General features: G+C 39.0%; 2 protein-coding genes across 7 annotated transcripts in view; both read left to right on the top strand.

Annotated features, from left to right (window-relative positions):
• ncor2 (nuclear receptor corepressor 2) overlaps positions 1-13,734 on the top strand; it is a 94,640-nt gene extending 80,906 nt beyond the window's left edge. For 3 of the 6 annotated variants that reach the window (XM_035957261.2, XM_023290291.3, XM_023290292.3), the window contains 13 exons: positions 431-679; positions 1,721-1,873; positions 1,965-2,261; positions 2,380-2,569; positions 2,703-3,199; positions 5,347-5,465; positions 5,717-5,895; positions 6,098-6,232; positions 8,035-8,177; positions 8,298-8,351; positions 9,199-9,390; positions 10,232-10,411; positions 10,753-13,734. In XM_035957261.2, the coding sequence (XP_035813154.1) occupies positions 431-679; positions 1,721-1,873; positions 1,965-2,261; positions 2,380-2,569; positions 2,703-3,199; positions 5,347-5,465; positions 5,717-5,895; positions 6,098-6,232; positions 8,035-8,177; positions 8,298-8,351; positions 9,199-9,390; positions 10,232-10,411; positions 10,753-10,949 (2,585 nt within the window). In that variant the 3' untranslated portion in view covers positions 10,950-13,734. The remainder of the gene's footprint in view (positions 1-430; positions 680-1,720; positions 1,874-1,964; positions 2,262-2,379; positions 2,570-2,702; positions 3,200-5,346; positions 5,466-5,716; positions 5,896-6,097; positions 6,233-8,034; positions 8,178-8,297; positions 8,352-9,198; positions 9,391-10,231; positions 10,412-10,752) is intronic. The other 3 variants (XM_023290295.3, XM_023290294.3, XM_023290293.3) reach the window with 2 other exon arrangements.
• A 2,350-nt stretch (positions 13,735-16,084) lies between these two features.
• On the top strand, positions 16,085-25,187 carry LOC129349170 (clumping factor B-like). Its single transcript, XM_055011631.1, has 6 exons — positions 16,085-16,093; positions 19,488-19,586; positions 19,739-20,083; positions 21,169-21,246; positions 21,521-21,580; positions 25,152-25,187. Exons 1-6 carry the CDS (start codon positions 16,085-16,087, stop codon positions 25,185-25,187), a joined length of 627 nt encoding a protein of 208 aa, XP_054867606.1.
• The last annotated feature ends 441 nt before the right edge of the window (positions 25,188-25,628 follow it).

Raw genomic sequence — 25,628 nt, 5'->3', positions numbered from 1 at the left:
TAACTTTAAACACATGTGACTTCTGAATCTGAATCAGGTCATCTGAAACTTCTTGATTTTATTAGTTTGACCTCTTTGAAGACCCTGTACACACTTGAGTGTTTTCAGCTGTTCAGACCTGAATAAACTTCTCCTTATTTAAGATTATTGCTGGCTGTTACAAGATCACCAAAATTCACACTTTAACAGTCATGTGCTACAGGCCATCCTTTAAATGTCCAGACATCAAAAATGAGACCTTACCTTTTATTGAGTCCTTTGTGTTTGTGATGTGAGAGAGGAGTAGCCAAAAATCCCCAACAAAGAGTAGTCTGGAAAAAGTTTTCTCAAAAAAAACAAAACAAAAAAAGAGACCAAACATCTGTGTGGGCTTTGACATGTTATTTAGTCCAAGATAAATGATTTTCTGACTTTTCTTTACACATGACAGCGTACTACTTGCCTCGCCACCTAGCCCCCAACCCGGCCTATCCTCATCCCTACCCCTACCTCATCCGTGGCTTTCCCGACACCGCGGCCCTGGAGAACCGCCAGACGCTGTTCAATGACTACATCACCTCACAGCAGATGCACCAGTGGCCTGCAGCTGCTGCCATGGCTGCCCAGCGCTCCGACCTTCTGAGGGGCCTTCCTTCACGAGACCAGCCGCTTCCTCTGCCCTACTCTGCAGCCCCACGTGGTAAGGCTAACACACTTCAAGTCACATCAGCGCTCACTTCCAACCATATTTGTCTTGGTTTGTGTTCACACTGGCTTTTTAAGGTGTTTGGCAAACTGAAAGACGAGTGTGCTACACCTACAGATGGAGCTTGCTGAGAGCCCTTACCATTACGAAACAACAGAAGGGTTCATGTTGCCTGGATTTTATTCAATAATAGAGCCACCTGTGAGCTGAAATATGAAGTGCGGTGCTGTCCATGGCCTACTTAACCATGTACCCCAGCTTGCAGCTCAGGTGGATAATGCTTTCGTAATTGTGTATATATTACAGTCAGCTGGTGTGCAGCATCAAGCAGCAGTTAAAGGTAATTAGTGTCTTCTAGAGAGAGCCAAACATGAATGATCTGGTTCTTGTCATTCTCTAGAGTATTTATTTTCATTTATTGTCTATTGGCAAAACTTTCAATATGACTAATTTGCAATAGCTTTTATAATCTATTTGTTTAAAAGTATAATACAGAAAAGTCGAGTTGCATTTAAGTGTCTGAAAACTTGCAATGTGAAGTCACTGAGGGCTCAGTGAATACATTTGGTTTCCAGTATAATGTTAGACAGAAGCAAACGTCAGCAAACCAGAAGTGAAAGTATTCACAGGAAAAGGCCTTGCGTCATTCATCTGTGACATTGCCTTGAAACACTCTCTAAAGCAGAGTCTTACCAGGTAATCTCTCATTTTTTTTAATTGTTATCATTTACTTTGGCCATTTGTCTGTGTTCACTTATCATTTTCCACATTTTGAATAAAGACTTGTTCATCACTTCATCCTTTCATGTTCTATAAACATGTTTTTATGGCATTATATCATTACCTATAAAAACATCAAGCCTTTGCATCACTGCTAACAACAAAGTAGTTTCTGTTTGAGTTGGATCATGTCTTTGATGAGCGTCATGATGAGAATGGAGCATTAGACTTAGTTTACCTGTTATCCTCTCGACCAAGCACATCTGGACCAGCTATTCGGTTGTCCTTGACCCTCCTCTTCTTTCTGTCCCCTAGGGATCATCGATCTTTCTCAGGTGCCACACTTACCTGTCCTGGTCCCTCCCTCTGCAGGGACAGCTGGCTCCCCAATGGATCGCATCACGTACATCCCTGGGACAAGCACCACCTTCCCTGGCAGGCCTTACACCACCTCCCCCATCTCACCTGGTACAATTCTGCTCACAAAAACTATCTCGGCTAAATATGTTGCACTAGTATGGGTTTTATGATAATTTCTTTTTCCTTTTTTTGTGTACAGTTGGCTCCTCACACATGAACAAAATGCAAGGCACATCCTCCTCTTCAGAGCGTGAACGAGACCGCGAACGTGACAGGGAGAGGGACAGGGAACGGGAACGAGACAGGGAGCGAGACAGGGAGCGGGAGCGAGAGAGGGAGCGTGAACGGGACCGGGAGAGAGATCGAGAACGGGAACGAGAGAGAGACCGGGAAAGGGAAAGGGACCGGGACAGAGAGAGAGACCGAGACAGAGAGCGTGACAGAGAGAAAGGCGGGTCTCTTGGAAATGTGGAGCACGCCCCCATATGGCGACCAGGTGTGGAAGAGATAGTGTTTGCATGTTAAAAGTGAAGCCACTTGATACAAACACAAATGTAGTTTAAGGAAAGCAAAACGCATGTGTAAAATTAAAGGAGTCTATTTGTGCTTCTCAGGTACAGAGCACAGCTTGGCAAGTAGCAGCAGCAGCAGCAGTGTGAGACCTTCTTCCCAGCCATACAGCCACCAGCACTCCCCAGTGTCACCTCGTACCCAGGAGAACGTGCAGCAGAGGCCAAGTGTCCTGCACAACACTGGGGGCAAAAGTATTTCTGTCAACGAACACTCCAGCTCATCTGTGTTACGGTAAAATGCATTTTAGTTCTGTTGGGACAATAATTTTACTGGGACGTTCTCCAAATCAATTACTTTAACATTAACAGCAAGAAGCAACCCGGATTATCATGTTTTTTAACGTGTGTTTTGTTTGCGCTGCCAGGTCCATGCCCTCAGGCCCATCCCGCTACCAAGGTTACCCCAGCCACCTCCAAAGGACAGGTGTACCCCCTGAGGCCTACCCACCTGCCATGGACTCAAGTGTAGCCAAAGAGCAGGGACGTGAAGGTGGCAAAAGCAGGGGAGGTCTACCTAAGCACGTGCAGGACCAGCATGGGCCCTCCAGTAAATCTGACCCCAAGCTGTCCAGCCCCAGCCCAGGAGGAATATACCCAGGTTCTTATCCCTCGGCTTCAGGCCGTCCCCAGCACCTGCTACCTCCCCAGCCGGATAACCCTCCTGGCCGTGGAGAAAGCGGTACCCCTAGTAGGGAAAAGACTCAAAACAAACCGATGTCCATTCAGGAACAAGAGCTCCGAGCACTCGGTAAGACCACCATGACTGCGGCCAACTTCATAAACGCGATTATTATGCGTCAAATTTCTTGTGAAACGGGGATGCCAGAGACGGGCTCGCTTGTTGCCAGCAGCGCCACTGATGGTAAGACGCTCTGGATCCCAGGGTCCCCCTCATCACCCAGACCCTCCCCCGTCAGTCTGTGGCCTATTGCACGCTGTGGTGATTGGCATTATCAAATCAGCCCAATTCATTTACATTTTTTTAAATTTCAATGCTATAATTTTTTTGCTTTCCCCAGTTTTGTTATTGGTTTTTCTTTACAGACTTAAAGACCACCAAGGGTGCCCTCTGGAAAACCATAGCTCTAGCCTGTCCAAATTGGTCCTGACTGGCTTGGATTAAATTGAAAATGGCAGTTTACAAGCTCGATATAGCATTGATAAAGTGTTAATGGCTAATAACTTAATTTTCCTTGAAGGAGATCCCAGGTGTCCTTTAAGGTAGCCATAGCTGGTGGGACATTAAGGCAAAAAATCCTTTGCTGTTTTTCTTCGTTTTCCTTTTGTAGAGGATGTGACTTGAATTTAACATGTGGCACCCCTCCTCCTTCCCATTCGGCTGCTTACTTTAAACAAAATATTTCACCACATGCAAGTGTGCATGACAAGAGTATATTAGATGCCTGAAAAGGCAGTTCTCTGCAGGAGGCTTTTATATCCCATGTTCAGTAAGTCCTCTGTAAATCAAGCACTTTGTAAATGCAGTGTCTCTATTCTCCGGCTGCATGTCTTATGAGGCCCTCTTTCCAGTAGATGCTCAGATGTTCAGATACCCACTGAAAACACACACCTCTTCAGACAATAACTACATGTATTGGGAATAGAAAATTGGTGTAATGGTAGCTTTATTAAACGTCACAGAAGGCCTTACCAACCACCAAACTCACTCCCTGGGGTCCCAGAGAGCACTGGTGCTGCACAGAAGGAGGGTGGGTAAGGGGAGGGACATGGTAAAGACTGTGGAGACTTTCAGCCTTCCGGGGGAGGGGGGTACTACAGCTTCTGGCCCTCCAAATCTCTGCATGTTTATGGTTCACTGTAATCTATGCTGATTTTTTTTTCTTCTTTTTTTTCACACATGCCAAACGCTCAACACATCTCTCTCAATCAAGCCTCTGGGAGTTTGTCTGTCATTTGGAATGTGATTTTGTTTTGTTATTTTCTGCTTGTAGAGCAATGTGTCACATCTGTATTTATATGAGGCTTTAGGGCAAGTGACGAATGCATGCCAAGTTTAAATGAGTGTTGTGGGCCAATATACTCATTTATTTACATTAGTCAACAGGATGCATGCTTCTCAGAACAGATGACAGTCAGAGACACATCACCACCACCTTGCTGTTGGCATGTATCCACAAACTAGTACACAAGAACACAGAGAGAAATACAAACTATTGTCAGCTGCTGTTGAAAAGAACTCAGAGTCTCTTATGTTGTTGCTAGCTAACAACAAATACCACAGCATGTTGTCCCCGCTGGGGGACTTGTTTTCTCTAGGAGTCCATACTGTCAGTCCAGCCCTCCACACTCAACTTACATCATCCTCATTTGAGCTGAATACTGTAGTGCAAGAAATGTTGTGTAAGAAAACCCACGAGATCTGATGCACATAGGGGAAAAAAGTTTTTAAATGTGCTCTAGAACATCAGACAAAATGTTTTAGCTCCATAATGGTTTATTGAATTAAGTTACATTTTGTACTCTCAGTAGTAACAGCGTGCTTGTTTTCATAGCTTGCAGAAAAAAACTTTTAAATGCTCCCTGTCACCAAGGAAGTACCTTTGTGATTTTTTTAAAAATCTGCACACAATCTTCAGTACATCAGTTATAAAGTTACATTTTTTACTTCTTCATTTATGAGTCACTGATGCAAAACCAGTTAGCTTTAGCATCATTTCTGGTCAAAGAGCTGCTTACTAAGTCTATATGCAAAACAACAGAAATCTGCAGTTACTAACACTCATACATGTACAGTGTAGTATAATTGGAGGAAACCTTGCCCTTTGAGCCGTCATGTGTAGATGAATCATAAATGTGCAAATTGAGCATCTACCATTAGTCTTGATGGATGAACAAATATTTCTGGAAAACACGTTTTCATTAGGACATTTTCAAGTTTTTGAACTGTGTCAATCAAAGCTAATTTTTAAATGTGTGGATGTGGTTTTTGCCTGTGTGTGCGTGTGTGTGTGTGCGCATTTGTGTATGGTCTTTGGATTTGACTCTCAGCTCAGCCACACGGTCTCTACCGCCCTCCGTCTGAGGAGAGACTGTCTCCAGGCCAGCAGCCCCCATCTCCCTGTGTTAAAGGCAGCCAGAGGGTGGTCACCCTGGCACAGCACATCAGCGTAAGCCCATTAAACTGCTGCGTCACAGAAACACCAGAACAACATATCATTTTGTGTTTTCCTACTGCTCAACAAAAAAAACTTACCATGATGAACAGATTAGCTAAAAATTGTATTTAGGGAAAATATATGACAAAGCATGTGCTGGTCATGTGTTTATTTTTTCTCAGTAAGATAAAATTCTACAATGCTGTCAGGGGGTTTGCATGTATGTGAGACAGTGGTCTGATGTGATGTCTTTACATAAACAGGAGGTGATTACAAAAGACTACACCAGGCAGAGCCAGCAGCAGCAGCAAAGCTACCATGGCTCTCCGGTCCTGGACTTGACCCGTCCACCCAGTGCCTCCCAGCCCCCACCCAGTTCACAGGAGTCTGCCCAAGGGTCCCGATATCAAGAGGGCCTTGGTGGAGAACGTAACAGAGATAGGTAGGTCGCAAATGTCCTACTGATGTTTATAATTTTTAGACTTCACCGAAGAGGTAAATAAATGAATGATGAATGGACTAGAGGTCAAATACGTATGTCAGCATTAGGGGGCTTGGAAAACAGTGAATCAGCAGTCCTAAAAAGATATATACATGCTGTAATTACAGTACATCTCTTTTTAAATTTTTTTTATTCTATCCAGGTCTCCCCCTCAGCCCAAGACATCACCCGTCAGTGTTTCAAATGACGGCATTGAGCCCGTGTCTCCTGCTGGAGCCGGCTCTGAGCCTGAAGGCCTGGGAGGAGCCTCCTACCCCAGTGATCAAGGAGAACAAGGGTGAGTCCCTACATTCTGCATTATTATTTGTGTTGATGTAAGTGGATGCAGTCATCTGAAAGGCGAGACAAGCCTTCTTCATACAAGCAAACTTTGTGGTATCTCTTCAATTCTTTTTGAACGCAGCTCATCCAAGATTGGCATCAGCACCACGGCAGGATATTTGACATAGTTGAATATTCAGCTGAGTTGATAAAGCCAGTTTTTGAATAAACCGAGCAAACTCTGGTTTTGTAGTTGTCATACAACAGAGGTTTTAAAGTCCAGACCAAATGGCAAGTCAGTCCAGACCCAGACCTTCCCTTGTGTATATTGAGTTTCTTTTGATTAATAATTTGTTGTTGATTTGTTGATGTTGTTGTCATGGTGACATGAACTGCTAGAGATTGTGCTTTCTGTTGCTGTTATGTTAAGGCATTAATGCTAATTTGCTATCAGCCCCTAAATGGTAGATTCAGAACAGAACAGTGTCTTGTTTTCTTTTATGCACAATTTCTAGATCCAGTGTAAATGTAAGAAAATGTCTGAGCCTGGAACAAATATAGACTAAGTGAGCTGTGCCTGTCTGCCTCAGTTTATTGCTGGTCCAGTCACAAAAGATATGACGACTGTGGTGTAATCAGAATTCAGGCATCACATGTATGCAGCAAACAGTGCTAATTCTGCCTGGATTTTATTGTGACTGCCCTGAATATCTTGAACTTGAATCAATGTTTCTTAAGACCTATAGGATTTATGACAGATCCTGTGTGCATCTTGTGATGTTGCTAAGGCATCTAAAACACTTTTGAATCCTGGGATTGGGGATGTATCCAGGGTCTGTCAGAGGAAGTGATGTTTGCTTCAGCTGTCAGGGACACAGTGATTGCTGTTTCCCGGGGAAAGCTTATGCTCAGATGCAGAAAAGCAGACTAGTAGTGGCTGAAGACACTGGACCATGTTTTGTGGACTATTACCATGTTCTGCACACTATCCCATTGGTTTGTGTTTGGAATATGGGTGCCCGGGTTTGTGCTCTGATTCACACAGTTGCTGCCGGCAGTCAAACACCTACCACACTACTCATTTTCACAAATAGAATCTCGAGGTAAAGTGCAGCAGTGAAGTGTTTACATGATTGCATCTCTGCTTTGTGTCAGGGATGTCGCACTGAGGAGGTTTGCGGCTGAAGTGGTTGGTATGACTGCTGGAACCATTTTTCCTAGCCATAACGTGGTATATTACCAGGATGGGAGTCGCTGAGAGTGTCCTCATTTCAGGATTTGTTTATGATTGAGGGTTCTCAGGTTACTATTCTGTTATTGCGCACAAGCCTTGGAATGGCCATGTGGTTTCAGTAATGTACTTATGCCTGCAGTATTGTTTTGAGTGTATTGCTGTTCAGCCTGATATGTGAGCAGGAGCTCATATACCCAGGTGGAGCATCTGATCTGATGTCTCCATGTTGAGGCGAGCATTATTGCCCTAAATCTCACATCCTAAATGAATTCCTCAATAAGGAAGAGAAGATACTACAGCTGAGCAGATATTAATGTGCTTGCTTAGCCTTGCTAGCACCACAAAATCCGCAGTGGTAAATGGTTTGACGAGTGGATGTTTTGTCATTAAAAGGTTTGTTCCAGCGGAGTTCCCCTTAAATGCTGTTTGGACGGGTCAGTTATTGAATTTAAAAGCAATGCAGACTTCATCTTAACAAACATGAATGCCTACAAATATTTAAATATCAGCGTTTTGCCACAGTAAACATCACAGTTAAGTTACACTATATATTGTACTGACTTGCATTACTTTGCCTCCTACAGAATGGGCTCCCGTTCTCCTCCCAACACCTCTCAGCCTCCAGCTTTCTTCAGCAAGCTGACTGAGAGTACCTCAGCTATTGTGAAGTCAAAGAAACAGGAGATGATCAAGAAGATGACTGTGGTGGGAAATGACAGTGATTTCAGTGAGTCTGACCCCAGAGGCACTTTCATGAGCAAACAATTTAAAATAGAAGAAGAAACCTTAAGGTTTCTTGAATAAAGTGAATGTATCTTTGAAAATTAAACCCTGTTTGCACTTTCAGATTCTGGTCAGCCAGGAACAGAAATCTTCAACATGCCAGCATCAACAACTGCAGGTAATTCATTAAATCACATCATTATTGGTAAATATTTAAAGTAGGAAGACAGACTTTCACAGCACATCTTTTATTTGTTGGAGCAAATGTTTTAGTGACGCAGACTGATGAATTGCACATTGAAGCCAGGACCTTTGTAATCTATTCGGCTAGGTGATAGTAATTTTAAGGAAGGATTGCAAGGCTTGCATCGTTCTCCAAACAAAAATGACTGACATGCTTGTGAAATTGGTCAAATGTGCCAAAAGCATGCATAATGCAACTTGATCTTTGTTTCATTAATAATGCGCATGCAGGATGACATAGCTTGCAGGAGGAGTTAATTCAAATATATCTGGAAGGAAATTACTCAGTTGACATGGCTGACCCGTCGCACACAACAATATCTTGAGTCAGAGAGCAGTAAAGTGACAGTTGCATAGTTTTTCTGGACTTGTATCTATTGGAACAGCAGTGGACGCAGCTCTGTTGCATGTAGTAAAGATGAGAGCCTCAGCCAAAGCAGAGACCTTGACCTGGAAACAGTCTTATCTGAAGGTTGATGCGTAACGTCTTAACAAGTGGATAAAATTCCCCAGTGCTACACCCAAGGTTTAAAAGCAAAGACTCTTCCCTGACAGGAGCTGTGTGGCTGTTCTACTCTCCTCCTATCCTTTTTCAGCTCTTCTGGTATTCTTAGTGCAGGTCTCTGTGGTGGTTATTATATTCATCTCCTTTACTTACAACTCTTGTGACAATGTAGAATCTAACTCGTTTTACTGTCTTCTGCTTCCTGACCTTTTCACCTCATTGGGCTTGTTGTGTACCAACTGTGTCGTTCTCCCTTTGACATTTTTAACATTTAAAGGCCCTGTGAGCGTCCGCAGCCACTCCGTTCAAGAGGCACCTGGTAATTCAATAGGCCTGGAGGCCATCATAAGAAAGGCCTTAATGGGAAAATACGATGATCAGCCTGAGGAACGCTCTCCATCCAACGCTGCTAACCAGATGGGCTCTGGCGTGTCTGCCGACGGACGGGCTGAGGACTCTTTCTCACAAGGTGCCGCCTCCTCAAGCACTTCTGTATTATACCTGTTTGTATTTTAAATGTTCCCTTAGATGCAATTTAGGCTCCTGTTTTTGTGCGTGCATGTGTTCATGCATTTTAATGTGATCAGTAGCACTTAATGTTGTCCTCATTTCAACTGAGGCCAGAGCAGCAACATTAGGAAACGCTCTCAAGAACACAGTATTTTATCCAGTGTACTGACAGTGACTAATCAGTGGGATTAGCTTCAGCATTAGCTTGCCTCAGTATCAACTTTAGTTTAGAAGTAATGTGACCATCAGTGATTCTCTTTGTCTATACATCGCTGTGCAAACCTTTTTAGTCTAAATAATTCCTTTATCTCAACTGGCTTTAAGTATTCATATTCTCTCTTGTTGAAAACTCTCCTGTCCTCTGCAGAATACAGCTGCAATACTTTTAGCTGCATAAAGAGTGTTGACAGAACTCTTCCTCTGACCTCACTACACCATCCTGCCAGACTTTTAGGATAAGATTTCAAAGCACTTTAAGGCTTTTCGCTTGGAGCCCTATCATCTGAGGACATCAGAGTGTTCTTTTAAATCACCCTCTCTGCCTAAATCTATTAAATATAACGCGTCTACATTTTCTAACTGGCTCATATGCTTATCCATAATTGTATTGAACATTACCAATTAATTCTTTAGTTAAGTCTACTGTAAATCTAAATCTTGTAGCATTTGCCAAGCAATACTTTATTGTAACCGTTTAATCTGTTCATTGGAAGTAGGCACCGAACTTACACTCTGTATGGCAGTTACACTGTAGGGGCAACTGTAGGTTAACCTCAAAGCTCTGCCTCCTTTATTTGCAGGTGGAACAAAGTCCTCAAAGAGCAGTGGACGCTCGAATGGGCGCAAGGCCAAGTCCCCAGGACCGGGTCTGTCAGGGGGGGAGAGACCGTCCTCTGTGTCCTCAGTTCACTCAGAGGGAGACTGTAACAGACGAACTCCCCTCACCAACCGTGTCTGGGAGGACAGGCCTTCATCTGCAGGTATGAGCTAAGATTTATTATTAAAGACCTTCTCTGGAGTCTTTTTGACCTTGACAACATATCCATATTGTGTTTTTAATATGCTATAAGACATATGAGCAAAAAGACAGCCAAGAATTTCCTCACTCAACCACAGTGAACTGATGACACTCAAAAACCCTGATTCAGATTTTGTAGGTTTCTTCATTATGATGGCAAAAAGCTCTAAATATGTAACTTTGATTCACAGAGTGAGTTTTTATGGGTGTAATCAGAAACCAGATCAGGGAGGCACTTTAGCTATTTTGACACAATTTCCTGGAATAGGACAATAAAAACTATTCGGTCTGTACTTTTTGCAGGTTCAACACCAACTCCCTTTCCATGCAACCCGCTGATAATGCGTTTCCCCAGCGGGACAATGTCTGCTCATTCCCCCTCCTCTGGCCAACAGGGGGGCCAGGGCCCAGGGTCAGGACCTGGACAGGGTCGCTCCTGGGAGGAGGAGCCCAAGCCTCTGCTCATGTCTCAGTACGAGACCCTGTCTGACAGTGAATGACCGGAAATGCCACTGTACAACAGGTCCCGCTAACAGTCAACCACCTCTGTGCTGCTGCAGCCACACATACACACACAGACACACACACAAATACACAGACATAACTACACACACACACAGACACACACACCTGCCGAGGCATCTGCAGACCTACCCACACCATTCCAACCTGCATTTCCTCCATTAGTCATCAGGCAAGAATCGTGCCCTCCTTTCACGCAGCGATGAAGTGGAACACTGCTGCTCCCTGTGTGTGTCTGTGTGTGCGTATGTTTGCCCTTACATGTTATGCATTCACTCCAGGACTACTCTAAAGGACAAATCACTTTTTTTTAAAAGTTTAGTACTTTTCCTCACTGGCCTTATCAATTTAAACACATTGGTCTGGTCGGTCTAATGTGCTTACACTTGTGTGGAAGGGACTTGGAGGTCGAGCTGTAGGTCCGGTCAGGAGCCTGATGACAGCTGCTCTAGTGACAGATAATCTGACCTGAGAGCAGCGGCCCACACACACAGCGAGGACCCTCGCATGTTTCTTCACGGTGAACTCCAGGTGCAGGCGGCCTGTGCACTGCTACCACTACAAGAATCCATGCGACGGGACAGGAGGAGAATCAGCATCTTGTTTTTCTTGTTTTGGTTCTTTCTTTTTTTCCTTAAAATTCTGTCAGTCCAGTCCTGTGTTTGGTGAGCTGAGACCTTTAGTACATTTTGATGGTGAACTTTTGATGGTGTCATTTGTTGTCTCTCTTCTCTGCAATGATATATATTTTGGGGGCTGGGGTTGGGGGGGCAGAGATTGTTATGCGGGAGGGTCATATCATTGGTTTACAGGGTAAACATGCTGTTCATTGCTGATGTCATCATATATTACAGAGGGCCCAGGAGAAAGACAAAGCCCTACTGACTTCAGGAATCCACGTGGGGAGAGATGATTTGCCAGATGGATGGCACTGAGACAAGTGACACTTTCTCACTGTTTTTATATTAACTATGTCTGTGTTTGTTGAAACAGTTTTTGGATATTAAGCACTTAGTTGTCAGTCTGTTCACAATGGCATTTTTAAGAATCTGTGTTTCCTGGGGCAGGTGAAAAATGGACTCAAGAACAGCATAGAAACCCCACTGTGGAGGTATCCTTGAACACCTGTCTGTTTATTTTGGTCTTGCCGCCTACATTCTTTAGCGCTCCCACACTCAAAGCGACAATCACATTCTAGTGAACGATGACTAAGCCGCTTCGAGCAGGTTGCAGACCGACCTTAAAGCTGCTTAAAGGCAAATTCCACAGCATCACCCGGAGTTTCCTTGCATTAAAGACGTGAAAAAACAAAGCCATCTTTCTACGACCCTTGGTCCACAGCAGCGTTGGCTTCAGCTGGCCTGCTGGAATCCCGTCTAGGAGCTGTTGTGACAGTCTGACCTCTGACCTTTTACTGCCCAGCAGAGGCACTGCGACTCTTCATCCAGGCAGATTTTGTACAGTTCTGAAATATTCCTAGTGTTAAGTGCCATTTATTTTACATATACAACTGAAGTTACCAAGTGACGCACAATTTTTCTTTCAGCCCCCCATGCCAGGGTTCATACTGTCCACACAGGGAAATCAAAACAAAAAGCAAATGAAACATCCTGTTTTTTGTGTGTGTGTTTGTGTGAGTGCATTTTTTTCCCCCAAATCCGTCACTGCCTTAGCTTTTAACTGCTTCACTCATTAAATTTATCCTCTAAACAAGACAAAACGGTGTCACAGGACAGCTTACCTGGACATGCATCAGATGTTTTCTTCATTACGAGATCTGTGATACTACAAGTGTACTTCATTGCAGCCTCTGTTAGCATGAGTTAGAAGAAGTTAAGGGCAACGCACTTGAAAGCATTCTGGCAGTTTTCTGTACCATCACTTGACATATTCTCACATTGCAGTATTTTAAAGGTCACGCTACCGGTTTCTGTCCCCCCGACAGTGAGCTTGTTTAGTGGTTTAGCTAAGACTCACCTCTGTTTGTATTTTATTTTGTCACCGTGGATCCTCACAACACAAACATGACTGTTATAGGACTACCTCCTCTCCCCAAAACATCGTACCTGTCGATGGCGATGCATCTAGCATGCCTTGCCTGCAGAAACCTCATCTCAGCCATGTTTTAGTTCTGATTTTTTTTCTTTTCTATCAACACTGATGGAGAGTTTGTAATTTCAGGCAAGGCAAAAATATCGCCAGGCTTTGTACATTGGTCTCTCTGCGTGTATATCATTTATCCACTGATAAAGTTCATGAATGTGACGCTAAACAGACTAAGCCATATCCAGCTGTCCCCTAAACCGATGACTAATATGTTGTTTTTAAGAGCATACTGAAATGAATTTTAACAAGCATCCTTTTTGTTGTTTGTCCGGTGCACACACGTGTCATTCTAAATCAAATGAATCACTCAAACCTAACAGGACAAAGTTGATTGCTGATGTGTTCCCTGGACTGTCCAACGGTGGGTGGGGGGGGGGGGGGGGGATTGACAAACAATACATTGTTCAACCATTTTGTGCATAATTTTTTTTATTATAACCCACTGTATAATAGCAAGGATTGTATATACAACTGAAGAGATGTAAATATTTATGTGGCTTGCTTCAAGGTTGGTATTACAAAAAAAAATAAAAAATAAAAAAAAGTATTCACATGGTTAAATTCTACATGCCCACCAGCAAGCTTTGTGGATAGCAGTGTAAAAATGAAAAACAAAAAAGACACTGCCTTAATGTTTAAATAAAAAGCTTATTGCCATTCATGGTCTCAGTGTCACATTATTTATTGGTTTTTGTTGACCGTCTGCATCCTCACACTTTGTATAGTTCATGTTGTCGTGCAGGGAAACTCAACAGACTCAAAGTAATGAAGGTCAAGTTCCAGCAGGGGGCGTTATGAGCATATTTTCTAATTATATATTGAACGTGTTTGACAGAGTTCTGGAGGAGTCACTTTATGACTACATGCAATAATTGGACAATCAGTTGAGATACGTCCCTGACCTACATTAGTGCTGCAGGTGATGAGTTGTGAGTGGTGCTTGTCAGTTCCTTGCTCAGATACAAATCTGCTTCTGATCATCTGTACGATCATTCAGCTGTCATGTTGTCTTGTTTTTGTTCTTTTGTTTCTTGTTTTTGTTCTTTTGTGTTTCCTCTTTGTCTCGCTTATGTTGTTTGTCCAAATTGTCGTTTTGTTCCTCACTTTTGTCATTTTTTTGTCTCATTTGTGTAATTTCTTGTCTTGTTTTTGCCGTTTGTCCATTGTTTTGTCGCTTTGCAACTTTTTTGCCTCTTTTTGTTTTGTTTCATGTCGTTTGTCCCATTTTTTTGGTCATTTTGTTTCTCGCTTTTGTCGTCTTGTGTCCCATTTTTGTAATATTTTGTCTTGTTTTTGTTGTTTTTTTGTCTGACTTTTGTTTTGATCATAAAGTATATTCTTCGGTTCCAGATACCTGTGACTAAATGTTTTGTTCCTTTGTAGACACGCTGTGATCTGTAAGTTGTAATGTGTAAATGATAAACTGAGGCTGAATGCTGTTGAAATTGGATTTATTTTTCTTAAGAAATTTGAAATTGTTCATGATGTTTTGTAAAAAGATAATTCCTTAAATGTGAACATTTTCAGAATGTACTTTTTTGTGCTAAAACACAGGGACAAATTTGGAGTTGTGGTTATTTATAGGTTATTATGCTGTGATTTTACTGGTCTGGCCCGCTTGAGATCAAATTGGTCTGAATGTGGAACCTGAACTAAAATGAGTTTGACACCCATGCTGTAAAGGATTTGATAAACTGAAAAAGAAATTTAGTTTTTCAACTAATATATCCAAAAAGTGACAGTTCAGATAAGGTGCACAGAGTGGGTGCACTGTTCTGTATCATTTGCAAGGCATACTACAAAACTCTCATTTGAATTTCCCTTGGCTTTAAAGAAGAAGAACATCTGGACGCTAAAAGCAGACAAGAAAAAAATTACATGACAACAAATGCAGTATGGAATAGAAAACAAAAAAGATATAAGCACAATACATTACTGAAAATAAAATTAAGTTAAAAAAAAGACTATTAAAAGCAAGAAGTAATACTAGCAGTAGCTTTTCAAAATAAAATGTACTTTCATTAATTTACAAGCATTTCTATAAAATTCTATTTGTCTACATGTGTGATGCTTATTTCAAAATCAATCTGTTAATCCTCATTTTGTAAGCAAAGTGTTGACTGATCCCTATTTTCATATTTTGACTATAGGAGCTGCTGCTTGTTCAGTTTGATACTATTTGAATTGTATCTCTTAAAGACAAAATTTGTTTTGTTTTAGAAAATTACGATGATGGGATTTCTTTCCAACTCTTTTCATATTATTTATAGACTAAATAATGTATTAAATGCCTAAATAATGGCCAGATCAATCAAAAAAAAAATTACCTAATGACTAGTTTTAACCTTAGAAAGGATTCCTAGGTATGCTGTGTTGCCTAACAACAGGGACATTATTAGTGCCTGTCTTATTAAAGATTAAACAAAATGCCGTTTGCTCTTCCAATAGAAGTGTTCATTCTTTAATGACATATTTTTGTCAATCTTCATTCTGTTCATGATTTACTTTTCACAAAAATTTCTGAATAGAATAAAATATAATGTAATTAGACCATACAAACTGAAATATGTCCTCAAAATCCATCGTGCAGTTTAGAAGAATTTTTTAAAAATAGAGAAAAAGAAAGAAAAGTTGAATAAAAATACGACTGGTAATATTGCTATTGTGTTTGGTTCCTAATGACAGATCATTGAATAAAACACCTGCCCTCTGTATCCAGACAACAGGGCTACAATAATAACGGGCCCATTACTATTTTAAAAACCGATGTTACTGTAATTATTTAAATATGAGGGGTAAAATGATTTTTGTTCAAGGTAAAGAAAAACAAACAGGTCCTATGTTGCCATGGATTCCGTGTTGTTTTTTTTTTTCATGACCGAAGCATCGTCCGCCATTTTGTGACTGAACTCCGAGAGAGCAGAAGCATTCAGCAAGTAGAGCAAGTTGAAGAAGAAGCAGAACCAGAGCAACCTACAGGACAACCAGACTTTTCTACTGCTACGACATGGACAAGGTAAGAATATTAATCACTGATAACATTTAAATGTCTTTCATTAGTTTTGTTCTGTTTATGATTTCAGCTTGTTTGAGTGCTATCTTCTCTTTAGCTAACTTGTTAGCATTGGCTAGCTTAAATATAAAATTAGCCTCCCTGAGTCCAAAAGTCGAATTTATAAGTTTAGAGAAAATGTCTGTTGCATTTTAGTCTTTCAAATGTGTAATTTTTATAGTTAAATGATTGAAGCTACCAAAAAAATGGCAGAAAATCCTGTTAGACCCTTTAAAAGTATTCTGAAATGTTGTCATTTGAAGTTTTTATCATGCAGTACTCTGAAGTTGGAATTTAATCTTTATAATAGTCCTTAAAAATGTTATTTTAAAGTTTTTTTTAAAGTTTTCTGGGATCAGTAATCATATTTCAAACTATCTCTTTTGCTATCTCTTTTTTATTCTGTTGACTTGAGTCTTCAAAATATTGTCCTCAATAGTGTTATTTTTTAAAATCATTTTAAGGTATTTTGTAGCATTAATCACATTTCAAATCGTTGCCTTTGCTATCTGATTTTTTTTAGTCTGTTGACTTTAATCTTTATAATATTATCCTCAATAATGTTATTTTTTAAACTTTTTAAGGTATATTGTAGCGTTAATCACATTTGAAATAGTCTCTTGTGCTGTCATTTTTTTTGTTCTATTGAATTTAATCTTTATAATATAGTCCTTAAAAATGTTATTTTAATTTTTTTTCAAGTTTTCTGGGATCAGTAATCTGTCTCTTTTGCTATCTCTTTTTTATTCTGTTGACTTGAGTCTTTAAAATATAGTCCTCAATAGTGTTATTTTTTAAAATCATTTTAAGGTATTTTGTAGCATTAATCACATTTCAAATCGTTGCCTTTGCTATCTGATTTTTTTTAGTCTGTTGACTTTAATCTTTATAATATTATCCTCAATAATGTTATTTTTTAAACTTTTTAAGGTATATTGCAGCGTTAATCACATTTGAAATAGTCTCTTGTGCTGTCAATTTTTTTTGTTCTATTGAATTTAATCTTTATAATATAGTCCTTAAAAATGTTATTTTAATTTTTTTTCAAGTTTTCTGGGATCAGTAATCTGTCTCTTTTGCTATCTCTTTTTTATTCTGTTGACTTGAGTCTTTAAAATATAGTCCTCAATAGTGTTATTTTTTAAAATCATTTTAAGGTATTTTGTAGCATTAATCACATTTCAAATTGCTGCTTTTGCTATCTGATTCTTTTTAGTCTGTTGACTTTAATCTTTACAATATTGTCCTCAATAATGTTTTTTTTAAGTTATTTTGGATCATTAATCACATTTCAAATTGTCCCTTTTGCTGTATTTTTTTATTCTGTTTTTAATATTTCAGATAAAGTCCTCAATAATGTTGTTGTTTTTTTTTTAAAGTTTTTAAAGTATTTTGTAGCATTATTCACAGTTAAATAATCTCTTTTGCTATCTGATTTTTTTATTCTGTTGACTTTAACCTTTACAATATCGTCTTCAATAATTTTATTTTTTAAGTTTGAAGGTATTTTGTAGCATTAATCACATTTCAAATTGTTGCTTTTGCTATCTGATATTTTTTTTTATTCTGTTGAATTTAATTTTTATAATACAATCCTCAATAATGTTTTTTTTTTAAGCTTTTAAAAGTTACTTGGGTTCCTTAATCAGATTTCAAATTGTTCGTTTTACTGTGTTTTTTGTTATTGTTGTTCTGTTGTCTTTAATATTTAAGTTATAGTCCTCAATAATGTTTTTTTAAGCTTTTAAAGGTTATTTGGGTTGCTTAATCACATTTCAAATTGTCTCTTTTGCTATGCTTTTTTAAAATTCTGTTGACATAAACCTTTAAAATATGGTCCTCAGTAATGCAAATTTAAAAAAGTGTTTAAAAAGTTATTTTGTAGCATTAATCACATTTCAAGTTGTCTCTTTTGCTATGTCTTTTTTTCTTATGTTGACTTGAGTCTTTAAAATATAGTCCTCAATAGTGTTATTTTAAAAAATCATTTTAAGGTATTTTGTAGCATTAATCACATTTCAAATTGCTGCTTTTGCTAGCTGATTTTTTTAGTCTGTTGACTTTAATCTTTATAATATTGTCCTCAATAATGTTATTTTTAAGGTTATTTTGGATCATTAATCACATTTCAAATTGCCCCTTTTGCAGTTTTTTTCTGTTGTCTTTAATATTTAAGATAAAGTTCTCAATAATGTTGTTTTTTTAAAGTTTTTAAAGTATTCTGTAGCATTATTCACATTTCAAATAGTCTATTTTGCTATCTGATTTTTTTTTATTCTGTTGACTTTAACCCCTTTTACAATATCGTTCTCAAGTTATTTTGTAGCATTAATTACGTTTTAAATTGTTTCTTTTGCGAGCAGATTTTTTTATTTTGTTAAATTTAGTCTTTGTAATATAGTCCTCAATAATATTATTTTTTTTAAAGCTTTAAGTTATTTTGCAGTGTTAATCACATTTCACTCAGAATGTAGGACTACAGTCACTTTTGGACGAGTGAAGAAGTGCATTATATTATTTGAACTGGTCATGTAAAGCTATTTCAACAGCTCAAATAGTAATAGAAAATTATCAGTCATCACAGTAGTGCTTTTTTCTACGTCATGTTTAATAACACAGTTAAAAAGTGTGAAACCAAAAATATGCAAGATGAACTTACTGAAATAGAAAATGTTTTAAATGCCACAGAAATCCTTCTGTGAAGCATCCACCTACTGTCATGGTTTTATTGGAGTATTTGCTCCTCAGATGTGGGTTGTTTAATGATGTGATTTGAATGCTGTCATGTTTAACATTTTCTTCTATTCCTGCTAAAACTAAACTGTGATGTAAAGGATTGTGTTAATGGTATTGAAGGTTGCTGGTTTGAAAAGTAACATTTTTTTCTTATAAGCTGTCTCCCTGTGTAGCCCTGAGACAGACTGGTGACTTGTCCAGGGTGAACCTTCCCCCTGAGTCAGCTGGAATAGGCTCCAGCCCCTGCGACCCAGCAGAGGATTGAGTGGTTTATAGATAGTGCATGGATGGATGGAATTCTTAATTATTAAAGAAAAATTCTAAAGTTTTTGCTGAAACAATTTGTTTCAATTTGCTGAACATGGAATGGCTTGCTATTAGAAGTGGATATCTGGATTGAATTTAATAATGTAACAGATTTGTAGAATATCTTTTTCATATTAATCTAATACATCTAATGTATAATTTTTTTGACAAGCAAACCTGTACGTGCTTAAAATGAAATGAGATTTTTTTTTCCATCAACCAATGCCAAAAGATTTAGAAAGGACATGAAAGTGATTTTTAAGTTACTCATTTATTCCAGTTTCTCTCTTTCTTCCTCTCTCAACTCTCTAACTAGCGGAAGCGAGACAGCAGCCCAGCAGCAGAGCATCCAGCCAAGCGGCCCTGCACCACCTCTGGCTCTCAGCGTGGAGGCGAGGAACCATCCCGGCCAGAGGTCAGTCCTTCTAAACACTCTGCTGAAATGTATTTTCACAGACAGCTGCCTCCTGTGAGGATAGCTTACTGTAAGACTAATGGCTAAATGAAAAACACCAGTCAGTCAGCATTTTGAGAGAACAGTGTTTTACCAATAGTTATGTATCACAGGTACACGCTGGCCAGCCACAAAGGAGCACCAGTCCCCAGCCGTCCACCTCTGGCTCGCAGCAGCACCCTGAAGAGCCACAGATAAGTCCCAGCCTCTGGCCGTCCACCTCAGACTATGATTCAGATTCTGTTATAGATTTCAATATCGATTCAGTTTCAGACTCAGATTCAGATTATGAGTCAGATTCTCTTTTAGATTTCTGTTTCGATACCGATTTAGACTCAGAATCATACTCTGATTTCCAGAGCGAGAGGAGCTCCAGCCCCCCGATGTCCAACTCTGCTGTGCAACTAGACCAGGCCCAGCAAGTGAGGACTTCCCAGCAATCCCCCTCCCAGGAGGAGGTCAGTAGAACACTGAAATGTGCACTCTGAGAGAAGTGACTTTTGCGGAATTGGTCTGTGGTCATTTTTAAAAATACAGGAAATGATTATTTGAAGAGCGCAATTCGGCTTTTTGAGAACACAGTGTGTTACAATCAGGACTCGATGGTGTGAACACTTCACTCACGTTTGCAAGTGATAATAGATGTGTTTAAAATATAAAATGCATTCAATGTGTAAATGAGAAGTCCTACAAAATTCAGGCCAGGCTGCCTCAATTACAACAACGATGATGATGTGCTCACTGAGCTAAAGCAGTGTTCCCTCAAAACTACACCAAGAATTTGGCTCAAAACCTTCCCACCTTATACACACTCTGCCTCCGTTTGCAAACTTGCATGGAGCATCGGACTGTCTGTCATTAATAACAACCAAGCTTAAGTGGGAGTAGATTATAAAAGCCTTCCAGCACTCAGTCTGTATCGCAGGTTTTCTGACCACACTCCTCACAAATACAGCGTTGTGTTGTTTCCCACAATAGAGGTCCTCCTCTTAATGAGTTCTGTGTGATTATGTCGAAAGAATTGCCAGACAAGCTGAGATGAAAAGTGTGAGTTAAAATTTGGTTTACTACTGCCTCAGTAACAAATAACATTAAGCAGCAAAATGTCTTGGCGGTGAAATGTGTTTGAAAGCAGCATCTATGCAGTAATGTTTTGTTAGGAACAGTGAAAATGACTATAAATGGACGGTTTTCCAGTGGCAGCAGGGCTATTTCAATACTTAAAGAGTTTGTAAGTCTTTCCATGTCTCCAGCCACAGACAGAGAAAAGAATGTGTCACCTAAAAATGCTTTTCTCAAAGTAAAATAATTTACAAGCAGTTTACAAGTTGGCCTACAGTAAAATAATATTGCCTTATTGTATTATCTTAATGCACCACCAGTTTGAAGCAGAAATAATTAAGCCAAAATAGTATAGTGTTTGTATTTAAATAGATTTTACTTGCCAATTATTTGGTACATTTTCAGTGCACTCCTAAAGGTTTTTAGTAGCACTTTTGCTCATTGAGAAAAAAAAGCCCTGACAACAATCTGTCACTCACAGGTACCCGAGGACCCGCCAGGGATGAGCGCCGAGCCTGAGCCACCCCCCCCTGGTTTGCAGCGTGGCATGCAGCAGGAGGTCAGTATTCCACGCTAACACTCTTCTGAAAATGTTTTTTCAGGAAATAACTGGTTAAAGAATCCCACAAGGCATTTAAAGAGCACAGCAGTTAACAACCAGCTACGTGATTGTTTTGATTTTCTCAGGAAAATATGATTTGTTTTAAAAAGGGTCATGATGTTTCTGCTGGAAAAGTGCCACCACGACCTCCCTCCACACAAATGACTCATTTTTCATAGTGAAGCAGTTGAATCAGTTTCTTCCTTTGACCCCTCTGCTCATCTCTCTACAGGAGCCAATCCAGCCCGTCATGCACTTCCCGTCTGGATTTCCACACTCCGGGGATGTTGAGGTACGGGAGATGGTTTGGGTTAGCTCTCCTTACACACGTGAGATGTAGCTTTCCTTTCAGTGTGTAGCTGGTCATGCATAGTGCATTTAGTGGCATCTTCCATCGCCACACACGCCCTTTTAATTCTTAGTTTACAGCACTTTGTCCCCTCCTTTAGAAAAATTGCATGTACAAATTTTGATGATAAGTTTAGGATCTTTGATGCTGGGGACAGTTCTTACTTTTCCTCTTTTCAAAAAAAAAAAGACCAAAAAAAAAATCTTTACCTTGTAGAAACACTAATGGCAAGGTTAGGACCCTCTAAGTTAAGGATTTCTGTATTTTTCTGTACAGCTCTTTATTTTCCTACTTTCAAAAAACAAAAAAACAAACAAATAAAACCCTTTACAGTGTATAGACAGTAATGGTAAAGTTAGGACCCTCTAAGTTAAGGATTTCTAAGTCTTTCTGTACAGCTCTTTCTTTTCCTCCTTTAAAATCATACCAAAAAGCAAAAAGAAATAAAAGCATACTATGTAGATAGACTTTAGATGAGTTTAGAATTCTTATTCAAGTTTAAGTATTTCTAGATCTTTTGTACAGCTCCCTATATTCTTGCTTTGTAAAGTTTCAAATCAGATGGAAAGGGCTTAGAAGAGGGTCTTCAGAAATGTTCCATTCAAATCCATTAAATCTGTGTTTAATTTGATTGTATTGACTGAAGCACAGATAGAGAAATTCTTCCATAATCGTCGTTTTCAATATCTATTTTATTGTTTCTATCGTCATTTACGATATGATGAGAAATTAAATAAGAATTTGTATCCAGTTTTACAGTTTTTATTATTGTTATTTTTGAATGGAACATTTCCAAAGGGTTAGGGTCCTTCTGCTGCTACACTGAACAGGTAACATATCATTTGTTTATTCACATTTAGTTATTGCTGTGTTTTTAGTTTGTGGACCCAGTACAGCTCCGTGAAATTTGAAGTTGTTCACTGGAATATCTCTTTGATGCAAACAGTTATTTCCCTTGTTTATGAGCCATTTCTGTGTAAAACATATTCACACGCCTTGTGCAAAAAACATAAAAAGAAGACTGGTCTAATTAGGCTCCACAGACAGTCTGCATATGTTTCAGGTTCAGTGCAGCCACAGAGACAGGGTGGGTGGACCCTCTTCAAGCCCTTTACCTCTGTTGTCATTGTTACTGTTGGGTACCATCATTAATAGTGATTAGTCTTTTCTTCCTGTTGGGTTGATTTTTTTTGTTTTTTCGATTTGGTTTTAAAATCTTCAAATTGACACCATTCAAAGTCTCTGCAAAAGAAAAAAGTTTGAGATATGAGGTCATTTTTCAAAGCAAAGTCTTTCCTTGGCCACACTGATAACTTAGTTAAAGCAGACATTTGAATATGAGATTGTAAAAGCAGGGGATGACTTTAGGAGGGTCTTCAGGAGATGCTCCATCCAAATAATTTCAGTTTTATTGTTATTATTTTAATTCTTCCATTAACAATGTCTGATTTATTTGATACATCTCACTGTATTAAGTGGGGAGATCTTGAAACAATATTCTGAACATACACTAATTATTGACTCAACGATAAGAGTCATATTTGTATGGAGCATTTCCAAAGGGTGGAGGTTAGGGAGGGCCAGACCCTCCTAGAGTCTTTTTCCTCTGTTACTCCTGTTAGTATTACTGAGTGATCTACATAGAATTACAAACAAGTATTTAGTTTAAATTGTTCCTGTAGAACATTTGTTTGACAAAATGTCTGATTGACATGAGTAACTTTAGGTATTCCAACAGTTTCATCCTTAGATCCCCCCCCCCCCCCCCCCCCCAAAAAAAAGTCATTTTAAATAATTATTTTAAAATGGCTTTAAATGATGGAAAGAGCTTTAAGAGGGTCTTCAGAAATGTTCCAATCAAATCCATTTAAATCTTTGTTAAAATATGATGAACTTACAAACAGGAGAAGAAATTCTTCTATAATCTGTATTTACAATGTCTATAATGATTTTACATTTCAGTTTATGAAATGTCCAAAAATGTACCAGGAATTTATTGACTAGTTTTCAGTCGTTATTGTTTGTTATATTTGAATGGAACATTTCCAAAGGGTGGAGGTTAGGGAGGGTCAGACCTTCCTGAAGCTCTTTCCCTCTGATACTCGTTAATATTACATATCATCACTATTAATGATGACTTTTTCTTCTGTTGCTTCTGTTGTCTTAATATCATTTGTTTGTGTGAATATTCAGCAATTAATTAAAGTACATATTTGAAGAGATTGTAAAAGCAGGAGATGACTTTAGGAGGGTCTTCAGGAAATGCTCCATCCAAATTATTGTTGTTATTATTATTATTATTATTATTATTATTATTATTAATATTATTATTATTATTATTATTATTATTATTATTATTATTATTATTATTATTATTGTTATTGTAATTCTTCCAGTGACATTCACAACATCAGATTGACTTGTTACATCTCACTGTATTAACTGGTGAGATCTTGAAACAATATTCTGAAACTACAGTTCAGTGTTTGAACACCATTTACTGCCTAATCAGAAAGATCAAACAGTCACATTTGAATGGAGCATTTCCAAAGGGTTGAGGTTAGGGAGGGCCAGACCCTCCTAGAGTCTTTTTCCTCTTTTACAAATGTTACTGTTTGATGTCATTATTGTTCATAATCAGTTTTTTCTTTCAGTTGTACATTTTGAAAAGCCATACAAATTCTGTGATAGAGAGAAATATTTAAGATTTCGTTCATCAATGGTAAGTTTTAGACAAGTTTTTTCTACAAATCTTCAACAACCAAGTTAAAGAACATATTTAGATAACAGGAGTGTAAAAGCAGGAGATGACTTTAGGAGGGTCTTCAGGAAATTCTCCATCCGCATTATATTTTTATTGTTATTATTGTAATTCTTCAAATTACATTTTCAATAACTAATTACTATTAGTTAAACTATTTTTAACATGTAAACAATAAGAGTCATATTTATTTGACTTGTTATGACTCACTGTATTACCTGGTGAGATCTTGAAACTATGTTCCAAAAGTACAATCCAGTGTTTGAACACAAATTATTGTGTAAATAATGAGAGTCACATTAGTATGGAGCATTTCCAAAGGGTTGAGGTTAGGGAGGGCCAGACCCTCCTAAAGTCTTCATTGTCTTTTATAAATGTTACTTTCAGATTCAGTCACTATTAATGATCTCTTTTCTTCCTAATGTTTTAATATCTTCAAAGACAAGACATCCAAATTGTACAACACAGAAACATGGTGCGGATTTCCTGTTATGTTTCATGTTTTGGGTTTGGTTTGGTTTGTCTCTCGTCGTCTCTTTTTCTCTTCTCCCTGGTTTCCTTCCAGTGTGTTGCTGACGACGTGGCTCATCTCCCTGCAGCTTGTTCCACATCATCAGCTCCTCCATAAACCCTGGACTCTTTTCTACTCTGGTAACAGATTGCACCTCTCCTGCTTCTCCAGTCATTCAGCTGAGTATTCTCCTTCTGGTGACTTAGAGATTCCTATTTTCTTGACTGTGCTCTCCTGTGTAGATCCTCACTGCCTCGCTGCTAACTCAGTTCTCCTGAGCTCCAGTGTTTCTTGTGCTCAGCCTTCAGCTCTACCTTGGTCACTCCAGCCGTCCACCACCAAACCAGCCAGTCCTCAACCTCCACTGAACTTGCTGAGACTTTTGTTCAAATAAATCACTCTTTTTTTTACCTTACACCCCTCCATGTTGTCATGTCCAACTTCACTAATGTGATAACAGGACTGTTGGAGCAAGAAATGGAAGAGAAGTGCTCTGTTGAAATCATGTTTTCATTGTTAAGTGTGTCACTAATTAGTGAAACACACTGATTAGACTGATTCCGTGGGATTATTCTTACAAATTCTTCCAACGCGATTTTCAGCAGGAATCTCAGCCCATACAAATTATATATCAAATCATGCAGCTTAAGCTGGAATGGTGTGTCATGACTTTTGGTGCATTTCCTTCAGTTAGGGTTTGTGGAATGTGCTGGCTTTTC

Source organism: Amphiprion ocellaris, chromosome 6 (genome assembly GCF_022539595.1).
Source record: "Amphiprion ocellaris isolate individual 3 ecotype Okinawa chromosome 6, ASM2253959v1, whole genome shotgun sequence".
Taxonomy (NCBI): domain Eukaryota; kingdom Metazoa; phylum Chordata; class Actinopteri; family Pomacentridae; genus Amphiprion; species Amphiprion ocellaris.
The sequence above is the reverse complement of the archived record's forward strand: the minus strand, read 5'-3'. Positions and strand labels throughout refer to the sequence as shown.

Excerpts from the sequence above, each read along its gene's own strand:
- LOC129349170 (XM_055011631.1), top strand. Across the intron at positions 21,247-21,520 it reads AGCGTGGCATGCAGCAGGAG|GAGCCAATCCAGCCCGTCAT; the intron begins GTCAGTATTCCA and ends ATCTCTCTACAG. Across the intron at positions 21,581-25,151 it reads CACACTCCGGGGATGTTGAG|ATCCTCACTGCCTCGCTGCT; the intron begins GTACGGGAGATG and ends TCTCCTGTGTAG.